The sequence below is a fragment of the Bombus vosnesenskii genome, unplaced genomic scaffold (genome assembly GCF_011952255.1).
Source record: "Bombus vosnesenskii isolate JDL3184/JDL3185 unplaced genomic scaffold, Bvos_JDL3184-5_v1.1 scf7180000013294, whole genome shotgun sequence".
Classification (NCBI taxonomy): domain Eukaryota; kingdom Metazoa; phylum Arthropoda; class Insecta; order Hymenoptera; family Apidae; genus Bombus; species Bombus vosnesenskii.
In genome coordinates this window covers 3,247,138-3,269,381 of record NW_022882945.1, presented here as the reverse complement: position 1 = coordinate 3,269,381, position 22,244 = coordinate 3,247,138, and the positions used below count along the sequence as shown (strand labels likewise).

At 34.0% G+C, this 22,244-nt stretch overlaps 2 protein-coding genes across 4 annotated transcripts; one reads left to right on the top strand and one right to left on the bottom strand.

Moving 5' to 3' along the window:
* Positions 1 to 107: 107 nt before the first annotated feature.
* Positions 108 to 6,726, bottom strand: LOC117232943 (probable cytochrome P450 6a13). Of its 3 annotated transcripts, none has more exons than XM_033492745.1 (6): positions 6,459 to 6,726; positions 4,930 to 6,144; positions 4,016 to 4,586; positions 2,472 to 2,693; positions 1,210 to 1,461; positions 108 to 723 (listed from the first exon to the last, which is right to left on the bottom strand). In XM_033492745.1, the coding sequence occupies exons 2-6, from the start codon at positions 5,263 to 5,265 to the stop codon at positions 557 to 559; spliced, it is 1,548 nt and encodes a 515-aa protein (XP_033348636.1). In that variant the 5' UTR covers positions 5,266 to 6,144; positions 6,459 to 6,726; the 3' UTR covers positions 108 to 556. The 3 variants fall into 3 exon arrangements, with proteins under 3 accessions (XP_033348636.1, XP_033348637.1, XP_033348638.1); XM_033492746.1 differs by having other exon boundaries at positions 6,521 to 6,726; XM_033492747.1 differs by lacking the exons at positions 2,472 to 2,693; positions 6,459 to 6,726 and having other exon boundaries at positions 4,930 to 5,459.
* A 3,912-nt stretch (positions 6,727 to 10,638) lies between these two features.
* LOC117232942 lies at positions 10,639 to 21,104 on the top strand. Its single transcript, XM_033492744.1, has 14 exons — positions 10,639 to 12,951; positions 13,189 to 13,377; positions 14,005 to 14,240; positions 14,426 to 14,637; positions 15,197 to 15,273; positions 15,415 to 15,611; positions 15,796 to 15,956; positions 16,446 to 16,614; positions 16,887 to 17,080; positions 17,161 to 17,290; positions 17,377 to 17,566; positions 17,646 to 17,788; positions 18,124 to 18,644; positions 18,748 to 21,104. The coding sequence occupies exons 1-14, from the start codon at positions 11,415 to 11,417 to the stop codon at positions 20,216 to 20,218; spliced, it is 5,427 nt and encodes a 1,808-aa protein (XP_033348635.1). The 5' UTR covers positions 10,639 to 11,414; the 3' UTR covers positions 20,219 to 21,104.
* The last annotated feature ends 1,140 nt before the right edge of the window (positions 21,105 to 22,244 follow it).

Here is a 22,244-nt window from a genome sequence, read left to right as displayed (position 1 = left end):
TAGATTGTCAAGATCGGTCTTCGTTTGTAATCGATCTGCTAAACGAAACATTTGATCTCTTTCTCATATCGGTTATTTATTATCTATAACAATAACACATACACAGATTCAGATATTTGTCGTGTATTAATACACGTATGATATTTATTATATTAATACATTATAATGTCTAATGGATAAAATGTTTACAAAAATATAAATGTTTCATTTGTGTAATAATATCATTTTCAAAAATAGTGCAATAACACTAACTATAAATACGACCCATTAAGAATGTACAAAGTGAATTATCCTGTTCATAATTACTAATCATTATAAATATATTACTGATGATAACCTAAAATATCACTGAAAATTAACTATTGTAGAAAGTAACACTAACAATTTTTGATAAATATTCATGAAATATAAGAATAAAAAAAATAAAATATAAAAAGTGAGATTAAAATTGTCCTACTGGCCGCATTAATACTAAGTTAATAATATTGATAATTTCTTTGAGGTATTTTAAGTACACAACAGACATTGGTGGTGTTCTTTTTTAAATTCTGCAAGTTTAAGAGTATTGTATGATTTTAAGCCAGAATCCTTTTTCGCTAGTTGTCACGAGACTTCGTCTACTAAATTTTATCGGCGTTATCGTTCTCTCGCATGTTTCCACTCTGTGCTTTCTGAGAAACGAAATTACCCCCACTTTGATTTGTAGCAATGCGAACCGCATACCTGAAACAAATGAAGTGCCGTTAATATAACGATGTAATCTTTCTGACGTCATTTGATATAGTGTACTTTAGGTTATTCATCCCTAATGATTTGTTACAAGTTGTGATCTATACTAGATCGCAATAAATCATGTTAGTATCTCACTGTAGTATGCTACGATATTGCGTGATAAATGCAAAATTAATGTATAATTTATATAATTGATAATAATGACTTAAACGAGTTGACAAACAGCAAAAAATGCATTTAAATTTTAAATTTCTTGTTAAGTAAAGATATCTTTTTAAATGGAATTTTGTGATAGTTTTTTTTATTGCTTCTCATATTTAAATTTACACAGTGGACAATTTTTCATCTTAAAATATTTGTAATCTATGATGTTCACTATCTCAAAAATAATTTTTTAAAAATATTATTTATATATTTTTGAACGTTTCAGCTTATTTTTAAACAGTAATCCTAATTGAAATATAATATTTAATATACCTATGCAATTTCGAGGTCCCTCGCCAAATGGAAGATACGTATAAGGATGTCTGGTTCGTTTATTTTCTTCTGTGAATCTTTCGGGATCAAATGTTGCTGGATCCGGGTAATAATCTGGATCATGGTGAAATCCATAAATCGGTATGATCACCCGCATGCCTACTGGTAATTCAACCTTACTTCCTGGTATTTGGTATTGGTGCTCGCATCTTCGGGATAGCATTGGAGCTGGAGGATATTTCCGTAGCGTTTCTGAGAAGAATTTAGTAGATTACACTATGTTTTCAGTAATATTACATTAAAAATTTAGATGAATTTTGGACATAAATAATCATTTAATAATGAAATTCTATTATAATAATAATAATAATTCTATAATAAAATAGTTTGTTTTCCAGCATTTGTTTCCTAGTTTATTATAATAAATTGCAGTATTACACCTATAACTCTGATATTCCGTAATTAACAAAAATCCTTGAAGGAAAAATAATTTTTTCTTTAATATTTCTTATTTCAATTGGTTCTTTTAGCTCCTAATTTTAAAAACTTTTTTCATTTGTTCAGTTAAATCAATATCCTGCTCGATTTAAGCACGAAACTCTTACTATTGAAATAACGTGTATGACGAAAACAATTGCTTTTCGCGTGGAGGTGTTAAGTAAACAAGGCCAACTTCGTCTCTTTTTAAATCGTTCTATTTATATCTCACTGTGGGTGGAATAAGAACTTAATCAATGACACAGTGCAATTGAAGGTCATAGTAAAACACAAAAAGATTACGATCATGAGGATGAAGACATGTATACATAAACACTTATATGGAATATCAAATCTGAATAAAATCTGAAATCTGTTATAAAGATCTATTGCCTATTTTATCACCTAAATTTTCTAATCTTAACAAATTTTGTACGCCAAGTCATTGGTAGTTATAACAAGGATAATTGTAATAAAACTTATGGCATACTTATAATTGTTATGCTTTGTACTAGTAATATTTTATAAAATAACTTTGATAAAATAATTAATTAATTTTGTTAAAAGATCGAGAAATTGTTGAAATTCTAGTAATATTTTGAGATAGATATTTTCGAACTTTCCAAAGAGATAAGTAACTTGAAGAAATCGTGAAACTAACGATAACAAGCAACATACTATATCAACACAGCAAATAATAGGAGTAATCATTATAAGAATATCTTATGACACATTTCAAGGTATGCAATTTACGTGCAATCAGGTCAAAGAAAATGCATTTATACCTGCAATAACCATATCAAGATACTTCATGTCTTGGATAGCATCGTAAGATAGTTTGCCATTTCTGCTGTCAATGGCGTCTTGTATGTCGCGTCTCGTTTTTTCCTGAATTTCTGTATTTAACGCCAACTCGTGAAGACAGAAAGCTATGGTGTTCGAGGACGTTTCATAACCGGCAGCGAAAAACACAAACGCTTGCGCTGCAATGCTGTTCTCGTCCAATTCTATAAATAACGATACTATACATGATAAAGCATGTGGACAAAAAATTTCTTTATCGGTCACCAGTTTGATAAACTTTCAATATGAACACTCCTAATCGTAAGAAGAAAGCTATTCTGTAATTTTTGATCGCTAATTGTGAATCGTGAATCGGCATAATTATGAATTAGATTATTATGAAACGACGTATTTTGGAATATTTATGGAAAGGTATGTATAGAGAAAATATAATTTTAGACATTTTTAAAGTAAATAAAAAATAAATAAGAAATTAACAAAGTAATTTTGGATTGCTTTCCAAATATAAAATCTTCTAATTATTTTAGACAATACTAATTTTGTTAGAAAATTAATAAATAAGCTATTGATATACGTAACATTATGATGTAACCAACGTTAACTGTGAATTCTAATTACGAATTGATAAAGCTCCTCTTATACGTAGTTAATGAAACGTTTCATTAAAGGAGCTGCTACATTTCACTGACATTACGTGAATCTTGCAGCGGCCGTATGAATAAAGCATTTACTGTCAATCTTATCCTGATTAATTTGTAACAAAATGCTATCGTTTGTGGTTAGTCATTACAAGTACTGGAAGTGTACAGCAAATAGTTCACTTATTGACTGAAGGAGACTTATCAATTATATAACTCTCTTCCTTCATTGATACAATTAAGTTATTCAGAACCGATAGAAGCCAATATAGAGCAAACGCTAAGAGCAGCGAATACATTACATTTATCGATATTTCTTTGTATAGCGTCAAGTTCATTTACACAAAAAATATTAACTGATATAACAACTTTCTAATAACAAGTATAGTTGTACAAAAAACGTGCAAGTTACTTGGCATTGGTCTGCCAAAAAAATGTGTGTCGCAGTGAAACGGTGCAGCAGTATCAAGCACATACCAGACCACATGTTAAGGCGAACGACAACATTTCTCTCGTAAAGCGTACGATTTATCTTCGTATAAAGTAATCTATATAAACGATAGGAGCAAGCCGATACACCCATACGACAGTTTATTCTGTTGCTACTTGCTACGATTTCGTAAAAGTTTTTGTGTTTTTCGTCTTCGAATTCTACCTATTATCATTGGGCTGTGAATGTTTATGCGAATGTGCATTTTTATGAACGTAATTGAGGAAATGCGTATTCCGTGCATTTTATCAGCTTTCTACGTTATTTCATTTTCTATATTTATGTTGTACTTCAAAACATTGTGTTTATCTAATTTTCTATACTATTCATTTATTTCCCATAAATATATAAACATCCACAACTTAAACACTACTAATCTCCATATTTATCAACATACCTATCTCTTCAGTAATTTTCTCATCTTCGTCATTGCAAACTTGTCCGCTTCCACACTCATCCAATGTTCCTTTATTTTTCAATTCAATTAACAGGTCCATAAAGTCGTGTCTCTTAATACCATGTTCCTCTCGTTCGTTAATCATCTGCGACACTACATTCTTGAAAAATTTGCTTACCTCAGGATCTATCACTTGAACATCCAAAAATTTGTACAATTTTGGCATGGCTGTCCTGAGCATTCTCCAGAGGGTAGCTGTGTAACTTGGTTTCGAGAGTTTCTTAGCAGCCCTGTGAAACTCGGATTCCTCATCGGTGAGAGCATTTATTTGTATGCCAAAAGCACAGCTGCCAATGACGTCTATCGTAAATTTCGCCGCTAGCTCGCGAATCTCAAATGGACGATGGGTCTCGGAGGACGCGTCGATTAATTTTTGAAACTCCTCGCCGCACTCGGCTAGCAGGTAGAACATTCTTTTCAATTTGCCGGATGAAAAGGCTGGGGTCAGTTTGGATCTTAGGCTCTTCCATCTTTTCCCTTCTAGGTTGAACAAGTGGGCGGATAACGAGTTCTATGAAAAGGTTATTCATTTAAATTAATTATAATTTATGTTTTTCTATTATGTATTTTTATGTATTATTTTATGGTTATTTCAGATCTATTCTAATATTCTGCGTATATCTTGTTACAACGTACGTCGATTTTCAATTTTGCATTTTTTATAAATAATCTATATCAATAATAATATTTTGTATTGTTATCGTTAAATATAACTAAATTTTCAATTTTAAATTCATTCAAGTTTTCTATTAACCTTAGCAGAACGAAATTTGTTCTCATATTTAAAATACTTATCATGGTTAGAACCCGTTATGGGCACGACCAATTTACATAACAAAACATTTTCCTTTTACCTGTGAGTTTACCGGTATTCCACGGTTCGTGAAGCAAGCGAAGCTTTTCACGCAAATGTCTTTCACGAGGTCTGGGTCCCGTAGGATCAGTACAGGCGACATAACACGGAACGCTCCAAAATACCTCTCGTCTTTGAACCACTCGTACATATCTTTTATACCTTCTGGTAACGATTTTTGGAACAATAGCAATGACGCAAAATTTCCAAATAATACTATAGGTTTTCGGAAAGGGACGCCACGGTTCTTCCAAAAATCGAATGTCGACGTAAAAAAACAATATATAATACCTAGCAGTAATCCTGGTAATAGAAATTGCTCCAAAATACTCCACATTTTGAGTTCGCTACAGAGTTCTTTTCGAAATACAAATATAAGATTATTTTTCCAAATCAATAACTATGACGCTCTTCTGTTCCTTCCTTATTTATAAAATTGAGCAATATATTCGCTACATGTCATCTCATAATCTTCGTTGTTTTTCTGTTTTTTAAATAAATTTTCGTACACCATATATATATTCGAGATCAAACATGTAATTGGTATAGCAATCTTTTACGAATGTATTATGTGTGTTATATTTTCATATTTTACAATCTCATTAGCATTATAACGAAGTAGCTATGAGACAAATGTTTCATATAACGCGTACAATATAATACATAGCAATTGTGTATGGCAAGTGTTCTGATACTTTTATGAACCGCGTTAAAAGATTCTTTCCTTTTTTGATTCAACAGTCGTATACATAATGCATTACGTCTGGAGCGGCGGATATCGGTTCAACGTTATCGTCGCGAGGTCAACAGTATAAAACAAAGGATTACTCGACGTTTGTCGCGGCAGTTCTCGAATTACGCAGTTCGATACTCCGATCGAATCCTTGGAGTTGTTTATAGAAGTACACTTGTCGACTGACTCACGAACACAGTATTTGCACTCTCTTGTTTCTCCCAGTGAAATGTCAGTGATGAACGCTCGTTCAACTGTTCACTGTTCGCACGCGCAACTGACGTTTCGTGCAAGCACGTGATTATCAGGCTGTCGAATTCAACGTTCAAATGCTAAGCGAGCGTTAATTCGTTCCGTTTAACACCATTTCGAATATTAATATCGTTCCACTAATCGATTCTTGTAATTTTACTGCGTGTGCATTTTATCGACTTACACGTCGATTTTGAACGTCGAATCGAGATGTTATGCTTCCTATGATCACTGAAACAACGTACGTAATTTTAAAACTCCCTACAAGCTGCAATTGGTTATCACTTTGAATTAATTCCACGCTTTTGTCTATTTCACGTATACAAAACAACGTTAGTTTTTAGGCGGAAAGAATGTAATCAACAAAATAAATTCACAACAATTCACTATCGAAGTTACGCAACTATAGACGATTGTAAGATGTATCGGATTTAATGAGGTTAAGGCATACTGCACAAGTTTGAGGACAACAAGAAGAATAGGAAAAGGAAGAAGAGCGAAAGAAAGGAAAGAAGAAGAGGGAAGAGGACGCCTATCGTTCTCACCGAAAGCTAACCTCCCACCGACTGGAAATCATGAACGTACGCATGCACGCATTTATAGAGACCTTGTGCTCCTGCTCCGGCTCGGGTTCGTATCCAAACTCATGTTCCGGTCGAGAGCCGCTCGTTTATCTTCAACAGCTTTTCGTTCCCTCTCTCTGCCACCCGGATAATTAGCCCCAAGACGTATGCTCGTTTTTAAGCACGAATTTCCGTTTAAAAATGATCGATATCATCTTAAGTTTGTATAGCTTCTGTTTGCGTGAGACTTTTTATTCATCGTTATCGTTAATAAACCGAGCCTATCAATTACTATCTTTTAAAAACGCTGTATTATATTGCTGTCATAACGGTTAAAATTTTGATGTTATTATATGAGAAATTCTTATGGTTACATTACATGGTTATGATTCGTTAGTATCGTTGTTCTTTTAGAATTTGATTTTCTTGTAATTTTAACATCTTTATCTTGAAATTGGTATTTAGGAGTGTTTTTAGTTGTTAAAAGTTTAGCGTTAGGTGATTTAGTATCAATTACCATAATAATATATACCAAATACCATAATATATTGTATTATTTTGTTATTACTATTATTATTATTGTTGTTGTTGTTATTATTATTATTATATGAAATGTAGTAATTTTGCATATCATACGCATTTTGTGCATTCTTGTATCTTCAACTCAACGAGTACTAATCAAGTCTTAGATAAACATAAAAAATATGACAAGTTAATCAAATTATTTATTTTGTATTTTATATTTCATATTTTATACAGGGGAGATTATTAACTGTAGCTCTTATTTTATCGTTCGGATGTAAAATATGAAATAAAATTAAATAACTCAACGTTTTACTTTAATCTGTGACTCACATAATGATATCATATAAGGACGAACACGTAAAAATATGATACGAAGTGGCAAGAAATGCAACTAAAAGAGAAAGACTAATCCGCGAAAGCGTGAAGTCATGCGGAAATTTCAGAATGCGTTATATGCAGAGATAACGTAGTCTACTTCGTTTTGAACGCGTGTCTGTCGACAATCTGTAACAAATGAAAATAGATCTTACTTTTACTACGAGATTGTGATCTCTCCTTCCATTGCTTTTAGAATGAAAACAGATGGTTGAGCATGGGGGACCTGGTTTGACTCCTTCCTGCGTGCCTTTCTCTACCTTCTATCTCCTTATGATGTATGCGACTGGGTTACCAAGAAAAAAATTAGAAGCAACGCGAATGAAAACTCGTTGCCACAATATGCAGCCGATCCTTTTTTCATTCGCAACTTGTTTCCTCGTGTTATTATTATTTATTAGACGAAATGATAGGTTTTGTTTAATACTGTAAATTAAGATTAGATTAGGTTTCTACATTATGCATAGATGTAATGCTCATGCGTGTATGTTTTATGAACAAGTTGTTGCTGGGTGATATTTATAGAAAGAACGTTCCGATTTATGGAATGAATGTAAATTAATTTGAAACTGAATAAGTGTATTTCTGGTTTCTTATAAGTTAAAATTGGTTGTCTTTGGTATGTTTCATAAATCTGAAATTGAAATTCGCCCTTAAAAGTATGACAAATTTTACTCTTCATGTAAACAGATAGAATCTATACCATTTCATGATTGATTACATCATAAAAATTATGGACTATGTACATAAGCTTAGCAAATCTCCTATCGTAGATATGTTTAATTTTTGCGCACAATTTCATATATGATTCGTGTCATGTAAATAGTACAGAACTCGTATTACGCAAGCATTATATAACTTTTTATTTTTTTCTAACTTCTATAAAGTTATTAATGAGTTTTGCTTTTTATTTAACTTGTTGATTATACATGGTAAATGTTTATCAATAACTGTTAATATATTATACTCTTTTTTTACATTTTATACACTTCAAACAAGGTTATATAAGATTTACATAGGATTGTCATCTTCTCTACAATCTCAATGCAAATGAGTTATAAAATAAATCTAGTGACGACATATAATTCACAAGTTTTGCTGCAAATAATGAATACGATTTCGAAATTTGCAAGTCAATTTCATTGACTATATCTCGTTTGTATTCGTAAAAATGTGGGAAATGTCGGTAAGATATCGATAAAAGATATATGTTACAGTCTAGTTTTCTACTATATCATATATAAGTAAGAAGATTCATATTTTAATAGTGTTTTATCTATTTTCCGTGATGTGGCTATTCGTTTCAGTTCAAATTCTCAGAATTTTGTTACTAAAAAGTTTCAAAATAGTAGAATTTTCTATGTATTTTATTTCATGCATGTATTTATTATGCTACTTCTCTTTTGTTTGAAAAAATTTCTTGTTCTCTTGTATTCTGTATTTCAATCCTTTCAACAGTTACGTATAATTCCAGTATAAAGTTTCGCTCTTCTTATTTATAAAAATTAAATTTTAATTACAGTAGAAAAGTTACTAAAAATGTAAGAAACATAGAAAATTCCAAATATGTCATTTGTATAATTTTAATTTAATAGTAAACATTATAATATTGTGTTTTATTATAGTAACCTATTACCATTATAGAGGGGAACAAGCGTAAAGTAATTTTATAGAAGTTACGATATGCAACAATACAATAATTTTTACATTAGTTTCGTTACAATATTATAACTTTATATATAATACTTGTTTTTATAGTTTATTGTTCTTATAGGTAGCGTTAAATTATATTTCCCGATTTCATTTGGAAAACCGTACTCAACAGTGCATTATATAACATAATACGTAACAGTTGGCTTGAATTACAAGTATATCGTGAAGATATTGTCCGCTAAATGCAAGTTGTCTAATATGGAGTAAATATCGTTAGAATTAATATCGGAGTTTAAGAATTATTAAGAACTATTCAATTTTTAAGATAATGACATCGATTTGTCTCTCTCTCTCTCTCTCTCATCTAATTTTTTGAACAAATTAAATCTTACGTATTTAAAGGATGTGTGTCTATATTATTATTGAGTGACAAATTTAGCAATTAGCAATATTTAGAAAATTTTTGGAAGGCACCGAGCATGAATCATAATTTACATATAGGTTTCTTAAGTTCTTTCGAAAATTTTGTGTATTGTTCGAAATAAATCGAAGATAATTTCGAACAAAAATACGCAGAAAAAATTTTCTACGAAAAGAAAAACGTATTTCGTTTATTTATTTTTTCCCAAGCATACTTTCAAATACTCGAGCAAAATTTTTCAAGGCCCTTGAAACCTTTTCATTTATTTTATCATACCAGTTCTATTTTCGAAACAAAAACTTCAATAAAGTCGACAAATTTCTTAATCAAAAAAAAAATATACTCTACATATACGAGTACGTCAATAAATTGAACCCATCATCAAGCCATCATTAAAAAATGAAGAAGAGCGATTTAATTTCTTTAAAAATTTTTCCAAAACCTCTTATCCTTTTTTCCGCCAAAAAAAAGCTAATACATCAAGTGTCAGATCTAAATTTCGATCAATTCATGATCCTCGATTCTCAACATCTGGATGGCTCCCAAAGGCTGCATACCAGACGGCGCATCGTCGCGCTACTTTATCGCAAAATTCGTAACCAGATGCTCGAAGGCGATCTCGAGTAACCTTCGTCTGATCGTGGGCGTCGCATCGACTCGCCACGAAACATTATTTTCGAACTGTACGGTGGGAAACCTCGGTGAAACCTAACTTTTCAAGCTGAGGGGACCATTGCGCAATCGAACACACACAAACCACACTAATCAACTTTACAACGAAAAAAAATAGTTACAATATTTTACCAACATTTCTGTGAAAAATTCATCCTGGAACTTTTACTATTTATATCATTATTAATAATACTATTTATTGAAAAAAATAATACAATTGTGGTATGCATGTGCATCATTGCACTTATAAGAAAAGTTCTACGAAAGTATCCTTTCAGCTATTCATCTTCTTCCTTTGAGAATTTTGTCTAACTGCACTGATAACTAAGTTACGACCTGGAACAGTTAACTGTAGATTATTCTGAAGAGTGGAAAATGCGAGGGAACGCACGGAGGCGACCATTATTCGCGCACGTGCAGAAGAGTTTCGCTGGCCGGCGCGTAGTGGCTCAGCAGACTCCGAAATGTTGATGCTAAATAAAACTCCTAGCTGGTTGGGACGATGCCATGCGTTCTAATTTTCACGAAGGCAGATCGCTAGCCCGGGACGTGGTCCGCCGCGTCGTTTCGAGCCGGATGATTCGATAGTCTTTCGAAGCTCTCTCCGGGTTACCTGTTCTTCGTGGCAAGGAGAGGGAAGTTTACACATAGATAAACGGGAAAACGTGTCTTTCGAGACCAAACAAGGAAAAATCGGTGTTAATTATAGAGAATCGTTCCGATAAACGAAGGAACTCGTACGCTTATGACGAGACACGGAAAGGTCGGTGACTATTAGAATCATTCACGGCGAAAAACAAAAAGATCTCTTTGAAAGTCCTTCAACATGAGCAATTGAAAAATTGGTGATAATTCGGGGAAATTCTTTCGATCAACAGAAAAATTGGTCGTCTGATACGAGATACAAGAAAGCCCGTTTGCGAGTACTTTTATACGAAAGGCTGGCAAATTGATGACGATTAGAAACGATCGTTGTTGCGTCTATCCAAAAAAGTTGAATCGTTGCGGAACTCTAGTAATTTATTTACTTGCCTACTAATCCTTCTCCTCGAAACGAGAAAGTTGAGCAACCTGTGACGATTAGAAGAATTGTGTCAAAATTGGTGTGCGATTTACTCATCTAATTAAGATTTTAAAAATCTTCAAATTGAAAGGTTGATAAACTTGCGAAGATTAAGGAGAACTGTTACGAAATAGGTGTTTGTATCTGTAATTGTAAGTGAAGAAAAGAAGCAAATTTTGAAGCTTCCAGTGGTGAATCGTGGGTTTTTCCATGCGAAGGTTGCGGTGACATGGCTGCCGCCCTTTTGGGCAAGTGCGTTGGATTACTGGCTCTGGTGTTGCTTCTCTATAGTTGTTGCTATGGCTTCCGTATTCGAGATCATCCATCGTCGACGGAGCAACCACATCGCGCCACCTGCACTTCCATCTTTGGCAGATGCCAGGAGAAGACGATCACGGCCACGTCGAACAAAAAGTGGCACGACACTTCGCGGCTTGCCAGTGCTCCTAGGAAACCACCTGTCGAGCTGACGTCGACGGATGACGATAGAGTAACAGAAGAAGAAAAGTATATAAAACATGAAGGAGGTGAACGTGTCTCTGATTGGATAGAGAAGAGTCTTGAAGAGGATGAGGATGAGGATGAGGATGACGAAGTGATCGTGGAGATAGAAGAAGATACTGACGAAGTAATTGTGAGTTACGATGAGGATCAGGATGAAGAAGAGGAAGAGGAGGAAATAAGTGAAAATGATGATGATGGTGATAGTGATGAAGAAGAAGATAGAAAAGTAATTATGAAGAAACTTGTAAAGGATACTGAGGAAGATGAAGAGAAGAGCGAGAAAGTGGATTCGAAGAAGAAAGTAAGTTTGGAGAAAGGTTTGAAACAAGAAAAGGATGAAAAAGACGAAGATGAGAACGAAGAAGAAAACCATGGAAAGAAATATAGGAGAGATATTCATGGAAAACTGGCTGCAAAGAAACTTGTAGAAGATACAGAGGAAGATAAGAAGACAAGTGAAAAAGTGGATTTGAAGAGAAAAATAAGTTTAGAAAAGGGATTGAAAGAGACAATGAAATCTAAGAAGCAAGAGAAGATTGAAGATGACGAAGACGAGGACGAGGACAAGGACGAGGACGAGGACGAAGACGAGGACGAGGACGAAGACGAAGACGAAGACGAAGACGAAGACGAAGACGAAGATGAAGACGAAGACGAAGACGAAGACGAAGATGAAGACGAAGACGAAGACGAAGACGAAGATGAAGACGAAGACGAAGAAGAAAAAATTGTTCTACCTCCACCACGAAAACTAGAAAAGGTTAGACACGCGGACAAAGATAAGATTAGGTCAGCAGAAATAGCAATTGTTACAGAAAAACCAAAGGAAATACCAAAAGTAGAGAAAAAACCAGAGGAAAGCGTGAAGAAGATTCAAAAATTATATGAAAAGAAGTCGACGGAAGAACCATCGAAGCTAGTTGAAGCCACGAAGAAAGTGGAACCCGTGAAAATAACGAAAGCTGAAATCGAATCTCCTGAATCGAAAATTGTGAAGCCGGAAAAAAAAGCGCAGATTTCAGTAAAGACAGAGGAAACGGCGAAGGTTCCGGCGAAGACAGATGAAAAAGCGAAAGTTCCGGTGAAGACAGAGGAGAAAACGAAGATTCCGGTGAAGACGGAAGAAAGGACAAAGATTCCGGTGAAGACGGAAGAAAGGACGAAGGTAAAAACGGAAGTGTCGAAAACACGGGAACCGGCAAAAGTGAAAACAACGAGTGCTCAAGCTCCGGCTAAAGTTACAGAAGTTAAGCGATCCGATAGTGAGTATCGTGAAAGATTGAATGTCGTGATTTGTTGATTTGTTCTTTGGAATTTGCGGAAGACACAATATTTGTAAATACAAGATCAAATGTAGTTATTGGAATTACGTCGATATAAATCGTTTCATCCAGTATAATGTAAATCGTGTTTTATCCAGTTGTCCACGGAGAAAATCATCGCAGAAAGAAATCTTTGTCGAATTTTTGGAGTAAAATGAGTATGATATTGTGTTGCAGAAGATGAGTCGAAAGTAAAAACGAAAACACACGTGGAAGCTTCTTTCACTTTGGCTCGATTGAACGAAGCGATACTACGCGTACCGACATTCGTGCCAAATTTCACGGCCGTTGAGAACTTCGAATGTCAGCAGCATGGCAAGATCTTCTTACGACAATTACGGGGTTATAAATTATGGGCGTTGCAAAGTAAGTCACCTCTTTTTTCCATATGTTCGTGTTGAGAATTGTGGATCTTTGGCCGAAATAATGTAATAGGAACACTAAATTTACACTTGGGATTAATATTAGAATAGTTATATATTTATTTTATGGATGATTTCTTATATATTCATCGATACACACTTGCACGCGTCTCCGCACTTTCTTCTATACCCGACTGTTAACTGACTGAATAGTTTACATTCATCTGTTTTCGAGACGCTGCGCACACACATACCTCCACACACTGATACCCACATACAAGTATCTCTAATACGCATTTAACCCAGTCCAGCACAGAAAATTATTCATATCTCAACAGTTCGTTCTAACAAATTTTATCTATTCTGTCACGTTGAGTATTGATGACATTACGTTGGCGTCACGCACGAATAATTCTCAAATGGCATCGGAATGGTCGACGAGTTTGAAAAGAATTATTTCAGTTAGAATAAAAAGCCACGTGATTTTGGCCCAATAGTCAACGTATTATATTTTCGAAAATGAAGTAATTTATTTCGGAAATATTCTTCCTCTGATTTTTCGTTTGGAAATTTTCCGAATCATATTGTCAATATTTTATCCAATCGTGTTTCATTGTCTCTATGGGATCAGTGTTAGATTCGAGCGCAAAAATTCCATCGGGTCTATTGCGAGGGAACGTGAACCAACTTGGAGATTTTGACGAGTGTTTGGGTGTGATGGCGCACGTGAAATTGAATGAAAAAACGATAAGGGTGCAGGGCAAATATTGTTTGGCCAATATAGATTTGTATCCGTCTCATCCGGACATGAAGCTTCCGGTTAATATGATGCAGGCACGTTCTTTCATAAGAGGAAGTATGTACGACGTAAGTGAATGATTGTATTTTTTTGTTTGCATTTTATCAACGATATTGATCTTCTCGCTGCAATCAAAAGCACATTGTTTTCAATACCAGTGAATACTTTTTCGAATTACTTTTTCACACCGTGAAGATTAATGAATGATCAAACTTCCGAGAAACTCTATTATGATGAACGTTCACTTTTTCAGCCTGGTCACTTCATTCCAAAATTCACGACAGTGAACTGGGCAGTGTGTCTTCCAGCGGCGTGTTCCGCTGAAGACGCACGAATCGTTGTCGAGGAAGCATTGAACGACTATAACTCTACCGTAGGAATTACATTCATGGTAGATGTCAATCCTAACATGTGCTACGTCAAACAAAAATCACGAAGCTATTCGAAAGAGACGATCGGCGTTCTGTATGTATTTATATTTACAATTAAATGGCGGATTTTATGCATTTATGTGAAATTTAAAAGGTATACAAATGTACAGAATACATATAATATTAAAAAATCACCAAAGTATACTCGTTATACTTACTGTGGGTGAAATAAATCTCCGCTTAACTTCCATTTCTCCAATTGAGTTCACAAAAATGTAAATTTGCATAAAAATCCGCAGTATATTTATAATTATCGAATTAAATCAATTTAAGGAATTCACAATCGAGCTCCATTCTTATGAGAGACTACTAAAACAATTTTATTAAAACGTTAGAACTATCAGATTATTTCATAATTATGTTTCCTATAGAAGTTCTTATAAAATTATTAAAACTACAGAAATCCGTTTTTGCATTATGTTCTCAAAGTAGGCAAGAATGAAAATAATTTTCTTTTTATTGCCAATTGTGGGTTCCTTCACAAAATTCAGATATTACAAAATTCTCCAATTCTCATATTATCTGATTAAAAATTATAACAATGATAAAATGAAATATTTAATTTCTTTTTTTTTTCTTTCCAATCTTTACAGATATTTCTACGCAATGATCGTCTGTCTCGTCGCTGTAGCAACCACGAGAGATTATTTAGTGGTGTCGGAAGGAAAAGGTAGATTCTCATAACATTCTATATTTTCTGCAAGTTAATGCGCTCAAAAAATCTTCTAAATTTATTTAAGTAGTTTCGTATCAAATATTTTATTCTACGTACGATATCAAAAATTTTTATTACGATCGTTGTCCTTTACAGGAAACTATTCGGAGAGAATAATAATGTCCTTTTCCTTACGGAGAACCCTGAGATCTTTATTCAGTAAAGGATCCAGCTATGTCGATATTACATGCATTCATGGAATAAGGACACTCGTCACGATTATGCTTTACATTGGTCATCAAATCATACCGATTTCGATGTTGCCATTTTCCAATCGAATCGAACTCACAGAGGTAAGGATAAAGATTTACATATTCGCTCAAACATATTAAGAGAAATAATTCTTTATTATAATACCGCGAATTTCTATGAAAATTCATGTTTTTGTGAACTCAACTAGAGAAATAGAATTAACATTTCTTTTCATTGGTTTTCTGTGTCGTTGAAGTTTGCGTTTAATGTCTGGTGTTAAAATAGGTAGCGAACTCTCCTATCAGCTCGATAATGAGGGTGTCAATGGTTTACACAGACGCGTTTTTATTGCTTAGCGGTGTCCTAGCTGCTTTCAACATGGCGCACGAATTTATAACACGGGGCGAGATTCGATGGTTTTGCCGTTTTATTGCCAGATATATCAGGTAAGTTATGGTTGACTCATTTGATTATTAAAGCAATGTCAGATATTTTATTTCATGTTCTCACTAATAAATTAATTTATTAATTTATTAACAGTGAAATTTTTCTTTATATCAGCGTATAAATATTCTTCTATATAATTTCGCTATTTTAGAAAATTTTGAAATATATATTTGAAATATTTATTTGAAAATATATATATATATATTTATATATATATTTATATATATAAATATAAAAATATATATATATATAATATATATTATATATATATATATATATATATATATATATATATAAAAATTTTGAAATATATTTGACTTCAAAGTTATATTCTTATTTAACCAAAATCGTTACAAATATTTCACTGTATAAGAAAAGGATAATAAAATTAAATATCTCAATTTGAATTTTAACGCCGAGTTCTTGAATTTTCATTTTGTAAATTACTTTTATTAAAGTATATTGATTCTTTCGATGCTACTTTTTAGACTCACCCCAGCGTTACTCGCAGTGGTATTTTGGTACGCATTCATAATGGAGCACATTGGATCGGGACCACAATGGAATAGCGTCATAGTACCAAATGCAGAGCTTTGCAAAAGCAACGCGTGGACGAATTTGTTATACATACAAAATTTCTTCCCCTTCGAAGAGATGGTATATAAGTTGTTCTGAAACTGTGCGAGGACTTGGCAACATAATCACAATTATAATCCTATTTATCGATTATCATAAGCACAAACATTCCAAATTATTCTAGAAGATTAACTTCGTTTTCATCTACAATTAGATCTTGCGTTCTTTCAATGTTATTGGTGCACCAATCGTCGTTAATTTGAATTCTATTATAAAATTAGTCTTTGCGTTTCATCAACTTGATTAACTTCAGTCAACTTCATTCGATTTAACAAATTTTTCTTGATCGATAGTGTGCAACTCATACCCACCAGTTGGCTTTAGACATGCAATTGTCACTATTAGCCCCAATGTTGGTATTCTTCTTAGAATGCAGGCCTATCATTGGGATTCTTGTAATATTTTTCTTCGTCTTATTGTCAGCTACACTCCGTTACGTAGCAACGATGAGCAATTATCTTTCCGTTGTTGTTTTCCATGGAATGTCGTAAGTATATCTTGCCAATTTTCAATATAAGCTTCTTCATTTTATATGCAATCATTTTAAGAGCAAGTCCTTGGTTTTAGATTGAAGCATCTTTACAGGACTGCCAATTTAGTTTACGCACTACCATTACATAGAGCAACGCCGTATATATTTGGTGTAGGACTTGGTGTGTTATTACGGCACACAGGAAAAGATGTCAGAATCCACAAGGTATAGTAGACTGCAGATAAGATTTATTATGCAATTCAAAATACCGCGATCCACCAAATAAACGAGATGTATCGTACTAATTTCAGGTGTTAGTGATCTTGGGATGGTTGATCGCGATGGCCTTGGGATCCTGGTCGTTATTTTCACCATGGCACTTAGCCAGAAGGGACTATGTGTACGATGCTGAAGAAGCAACCAATTATGTTGTGATCAGTCCAGTCTTTTGGACCTTGGCTTTATGTTGGCTGATTTTTGCGTGCTACACCAATCACGGAGGTCTTTCTTAAATTGTTGAATATTAGGCGTTAACATATAATTTCGATTATTTATTAATAATGCTAATTTTTATTTATAGGTATATTAAATAGATTCCTTTCGAACTACTGGCTATTACTCTTCAGCAGAATATCGTACGCTGTATATTTAACACAATTCGCAGTATTTTTCTACAATGTTGGGACCACCAGACATTCTAGCGAATTTCATCTTCATAGAGGCGTATGTACAATATGAATCTCGAAAAACAGCATCCACATCTCTTGTTAACCGAGTAAAATGAATTAACTTGTCACTCAGGTTCCTAATCTCTTAGATATAATAATTTCTATTTTTCCTTTCAAAATTAAAAAAAGATAGAGACTTCTTTCTTAATGCGTCTTTATGTCTTTTTCTTTAAGGAGAAGAAACATTAAATTTTCTGTTGCAAACAATTACAATTAATTTGTTGCAATTAACATTCAATTTTATGAATTTTCCGAACTATTGTATTTAAAAGATGAATTAGTTAATAGGTTAAAATAACTAGGATACTAAAATAAAGTGTACCTTTCCAGCTAGATCTTCTGGAAGCAGCAACAGTCATAATCATCTCCATCATCCTAACTTTATTCTTCGATATCCCTATGCAAGAGATCAAGAACGTGCTTATGGAGAGTACAGACTCCCTGAACGCAGAAGTATCAATATCAGAGAAATCAGCAATCGTCGAGTCTTCAATCTCAGAAATCTCGAAAACCTCAAAAGCTCCAAAATCAGAGCTCCATGAAAAGAAAATGTTCGAAGAAGACGAAGTAGCTTTAACAGGCTGGGACTGGCAAAGAGACATAGTAGATGGTGGTACAAAATACTCCAATGAGAGTATAGAAGACGAAGAACGAGTAGACATGCCTATTTTAAAAAAGTCAAGTGGCAGAAGACGATCATTTATTAGTCGTGAACCATCTGAAGCCGAACATCCGTCATATTGGCTAAAGAACGATAACAAAAGATTCTCAAATAATACTGAAGACTATAGAGATCATAGAAGAAGAAGCAAAAGCAGTCAAAGGGATTATAAGGAGAACGAAGCTTTAAGGTGACTATTCATTTGTTGGAAAACATTTTTATATTGAACTTTTTTCAATATAAATTCAGTTATATATGATCAAAACCATAACTTCTACCCTAAATCTTTCTAGAGCGCAACAAGAGCGAGAAGAATCAATTAAACGAAGCAGACGCTCTCTGTCAAGAAGCCTCGACACTAAACAATTATCCACACGGGACAGCGAGGATGAAGAAGAGTATCCAAGAACCAAATATGAAGAAGAAGACGAAAATAATCCGAGGTACAGGCGATCGCAATCCAGAGGAAGATCCGTGATCAGGGAATCGGACGATTATCGTTCCTGGGACCTTCCTAAAGATTCCAAAAGACCTTCCAGAAAATCCGAAGAACGCGAGCCTATACAAAGACAACCAAGAGTCTCAAAGACCTTTTCCTCAGAAAGCGAAGAAGAACATTTTCCTCAACAGAGAAGAATTGAAAAGAGACACGTAGAACCAAGGATCAGCGACGAAGAGGATTGGGAGAGCGAGTTGAGAATACGTCGAAAGCAATTCATGGAAAAACTGGCGACACGAGATCCTGCATCTGAAGAAGAAAACTTGGTTTCTTTACGAAGATCTTCAGCGGAAGGAAAGCTAGCATTGCTAAAAGATCCAACAGGAGATGACAATATGGATTCCTGGACGGTTAGTGTAGGTTCGCGTGTTGCTCAATTAGGCTCTTCTCAAGAACGAAGTGAACCTGAAGACGACTATATTCGACGAAGAAGAGAATATCGTGAACAGGCTCCGCCTCCAAGAGAAGACACCCAAAGCGAAGAAGAAGCGATTTGGGATTCCACAAGAAAATCTTATACCAGTAGTAGTCAGGTGACTTCTATTGAAGAAGACGACGATATTGATACTTATAACTTCGTTCTAACAAAAGATAGTAAAAGAAAATCTGTTCAGGACCTTTCTAGGTTACCTCAGGAAGATTTTGACTTTGTAGAGTTTGAATTGACTGTTGGAAAGAAAGAGGGTGAAGGTTTACTTAGGTCTTCTTCTGGTTTGTATAAAAGAGAGTCGATTATTAAAAGCCAGGCTAGTGAAGAAGATCCTGAGTATCTTCTTCCCGAAAGGCCAAAATTGGTGCAGCAGGAGAGAGAGCATCCTTTTAAGAAAGCTTGGCAGATGCAGAAATCTAGGTCTGAGGAAGATAGCGCTGCATACGTTATTAAAGAATCTAAAGAACAATCTAAAACAGAAATGAAATCGAAAGATGACGAAATTAAGGAAACTAAAGAAATTAGAAAGGAATTTAGTGGAGAACAGTACGAAGACACTGGCATGTTTGCTGATGATGAGTCAGAATCGGTTATGCTGGCTCATAGTAGTAGTGATATTGATGATAACACGAGAATGAGTTCGAGGTCTGAAGAAACGGAGTCAGTTTCAACTGAGAAGAGTAAGAGTTCTAAGAAAAATAGTGTGAAGTCATCGGACGTTGAGGAGGATTCTCTGAGATCTAATTGGCCATCGGAGGAGGAGCAAGTTTATAGAAGCGGTCCTAGGAGTAAATCGGAGGAGGCAGAATGGAACTGGGAAAGAGAAGAGACTTGATGAAGTGAGTGAGTTATGGAGTAAGAAAAATGATTATAAATTAAATATAATGAGGTAAATTATTCTGCTTGGATTGGTTGAGAGGGAAGGGGAAAGCGAAGTGGACTGGATTTTGGGAAGGAAGGAGTGAGGATTTGAAAGGAAAAATGGATCATTGAAGAGTTGATGATTGATAGATTTAATTATCGTTCCGTGAGAGAGAATAGAAAGAACGTATTTTTACAATCGTTTTATTCTTTTATTACAGTTTTAATCGTTTTATTACAGTCAATCAGAAGTCTACGTATACCGCTATTTATAAATCACATAAAGCTTCTAATACATTAGCTATACAGAAACCGAGTATACGAGTTAAATAAAATCTTAACTTTTGGTATTGATAAACTTAAAATTAAAATTTCGTCCCAAGAGTTTGTAAGCTAAATGTTAATATTATTTTAATTTCTTCTAGAAATATGTTAATATATTGATCAAATTCATTTTATGTCTTAATGAGAATTGAGTAAGATGTGTAGAATTTTGTGACCGATTGTACATCTTCTCCGCAGTTGTCTCTTGTTTCTGGTTTCGAGCCCAAGATCGTTTATCTGTATTTAAATCTATCGTCAAAACACATAAGTCGAATGTAATCGTGGAATTACAATACATGTTAAAAGCGTTGCGAATGACAAGACCAAATTACGAAACCATTTTCCGTAGAGTATAATAAATTACTCGTTAAATATACATATATTAGCATCGTGAATGAATGAGATAGTAGTATTGGAAAATTCCGTATTTCTTCGGTATTTATGACGTTCCTTATCTTCTTACATTTGATGGAATTTGTTTATTGTAAAGGATACGAAGGATACTGGTAATAAAATTATGCTAAAAAATTGTCTTCCTTATGAAATTTTTGAACTTAACGAAATTTCACTTTTTACAGCCTTGTTTCAATATTTTTCCAATGCCTCAATATTTCATTTGGAATATTATAATTATTATTATAACAAATAGAAAAAAATGCTTATTTGAATCTGTATTAGACAAATCAGTCGTAAGATTTAAAATTCTATTTTAAGACATCTTTTTATTATTATTTTTTATTTTTTATTTTATATTTTATTCTATTCTAACATACGATGTAACCAACCCAAAATCTGATTAGTTAATGAATTCTAGCTGCGCTTTCACGACTTTATACATATTTAACGTGACCACTGGCATATTACATATTAACATATTGACAATTATCTTCCACAGATTGAAAATTGCATACTCTAAAACACTACAACTTTAATTTACTTTCATTGTACTGTTACTTATAAATATGTATATATTTTTTTTTTAATTTGATACGGGTAATATACCCGTATATACCCGTATAAAACCAAATAAAGCTAAGGGAACATATACGCGAACCTACGCGAAGGAACCGATAAAATTGTGTAAACATGAAATACGACGAGGACGTGATCTTTCGATGAATTTACGGGGAGCGAACGGATATTTGACCGATTCGTGGGATGTCTACGGTATGAAGACTTCGCTGGTCCCGTGTGACAGGCGTAAACGGGACGAGCCACGGACGATCGCGCAGGCGATGTAATGAAAAGCACCGTAAGCGGCTGTCTTCTGCGGTTGGTGTCTATGCTGAACGGAAGTAATCCCCGTGGCACTATAAACGCACGTGTACATCACCTACTACCGGATAACGTCCAGCCGAGAATTAACTTACGAGCAAACGACGGCCATTATGCGCTTGTACGAACTCTTTACGAGGCTTTGTGTCGTAAAACAACGTACCGCAAAGCAATCTCTTCTTTTTGTCTTACTTTTGAAGCTACAACCTTCCCTGGAAATCGTAATTCTATAAAAATACAGTACAAATACGATATAAAGTACGGTCCATTAATAATGTAATAAATCAGTCGAAAAATTTATTTTAGTCTGTATCAATACTTGCTCAAGCTATTTTGTATAATTGAACTAATATTAGTTTCGTGTGTAATCTTGTATACTTCTTGTACGATTGAACTTTCGT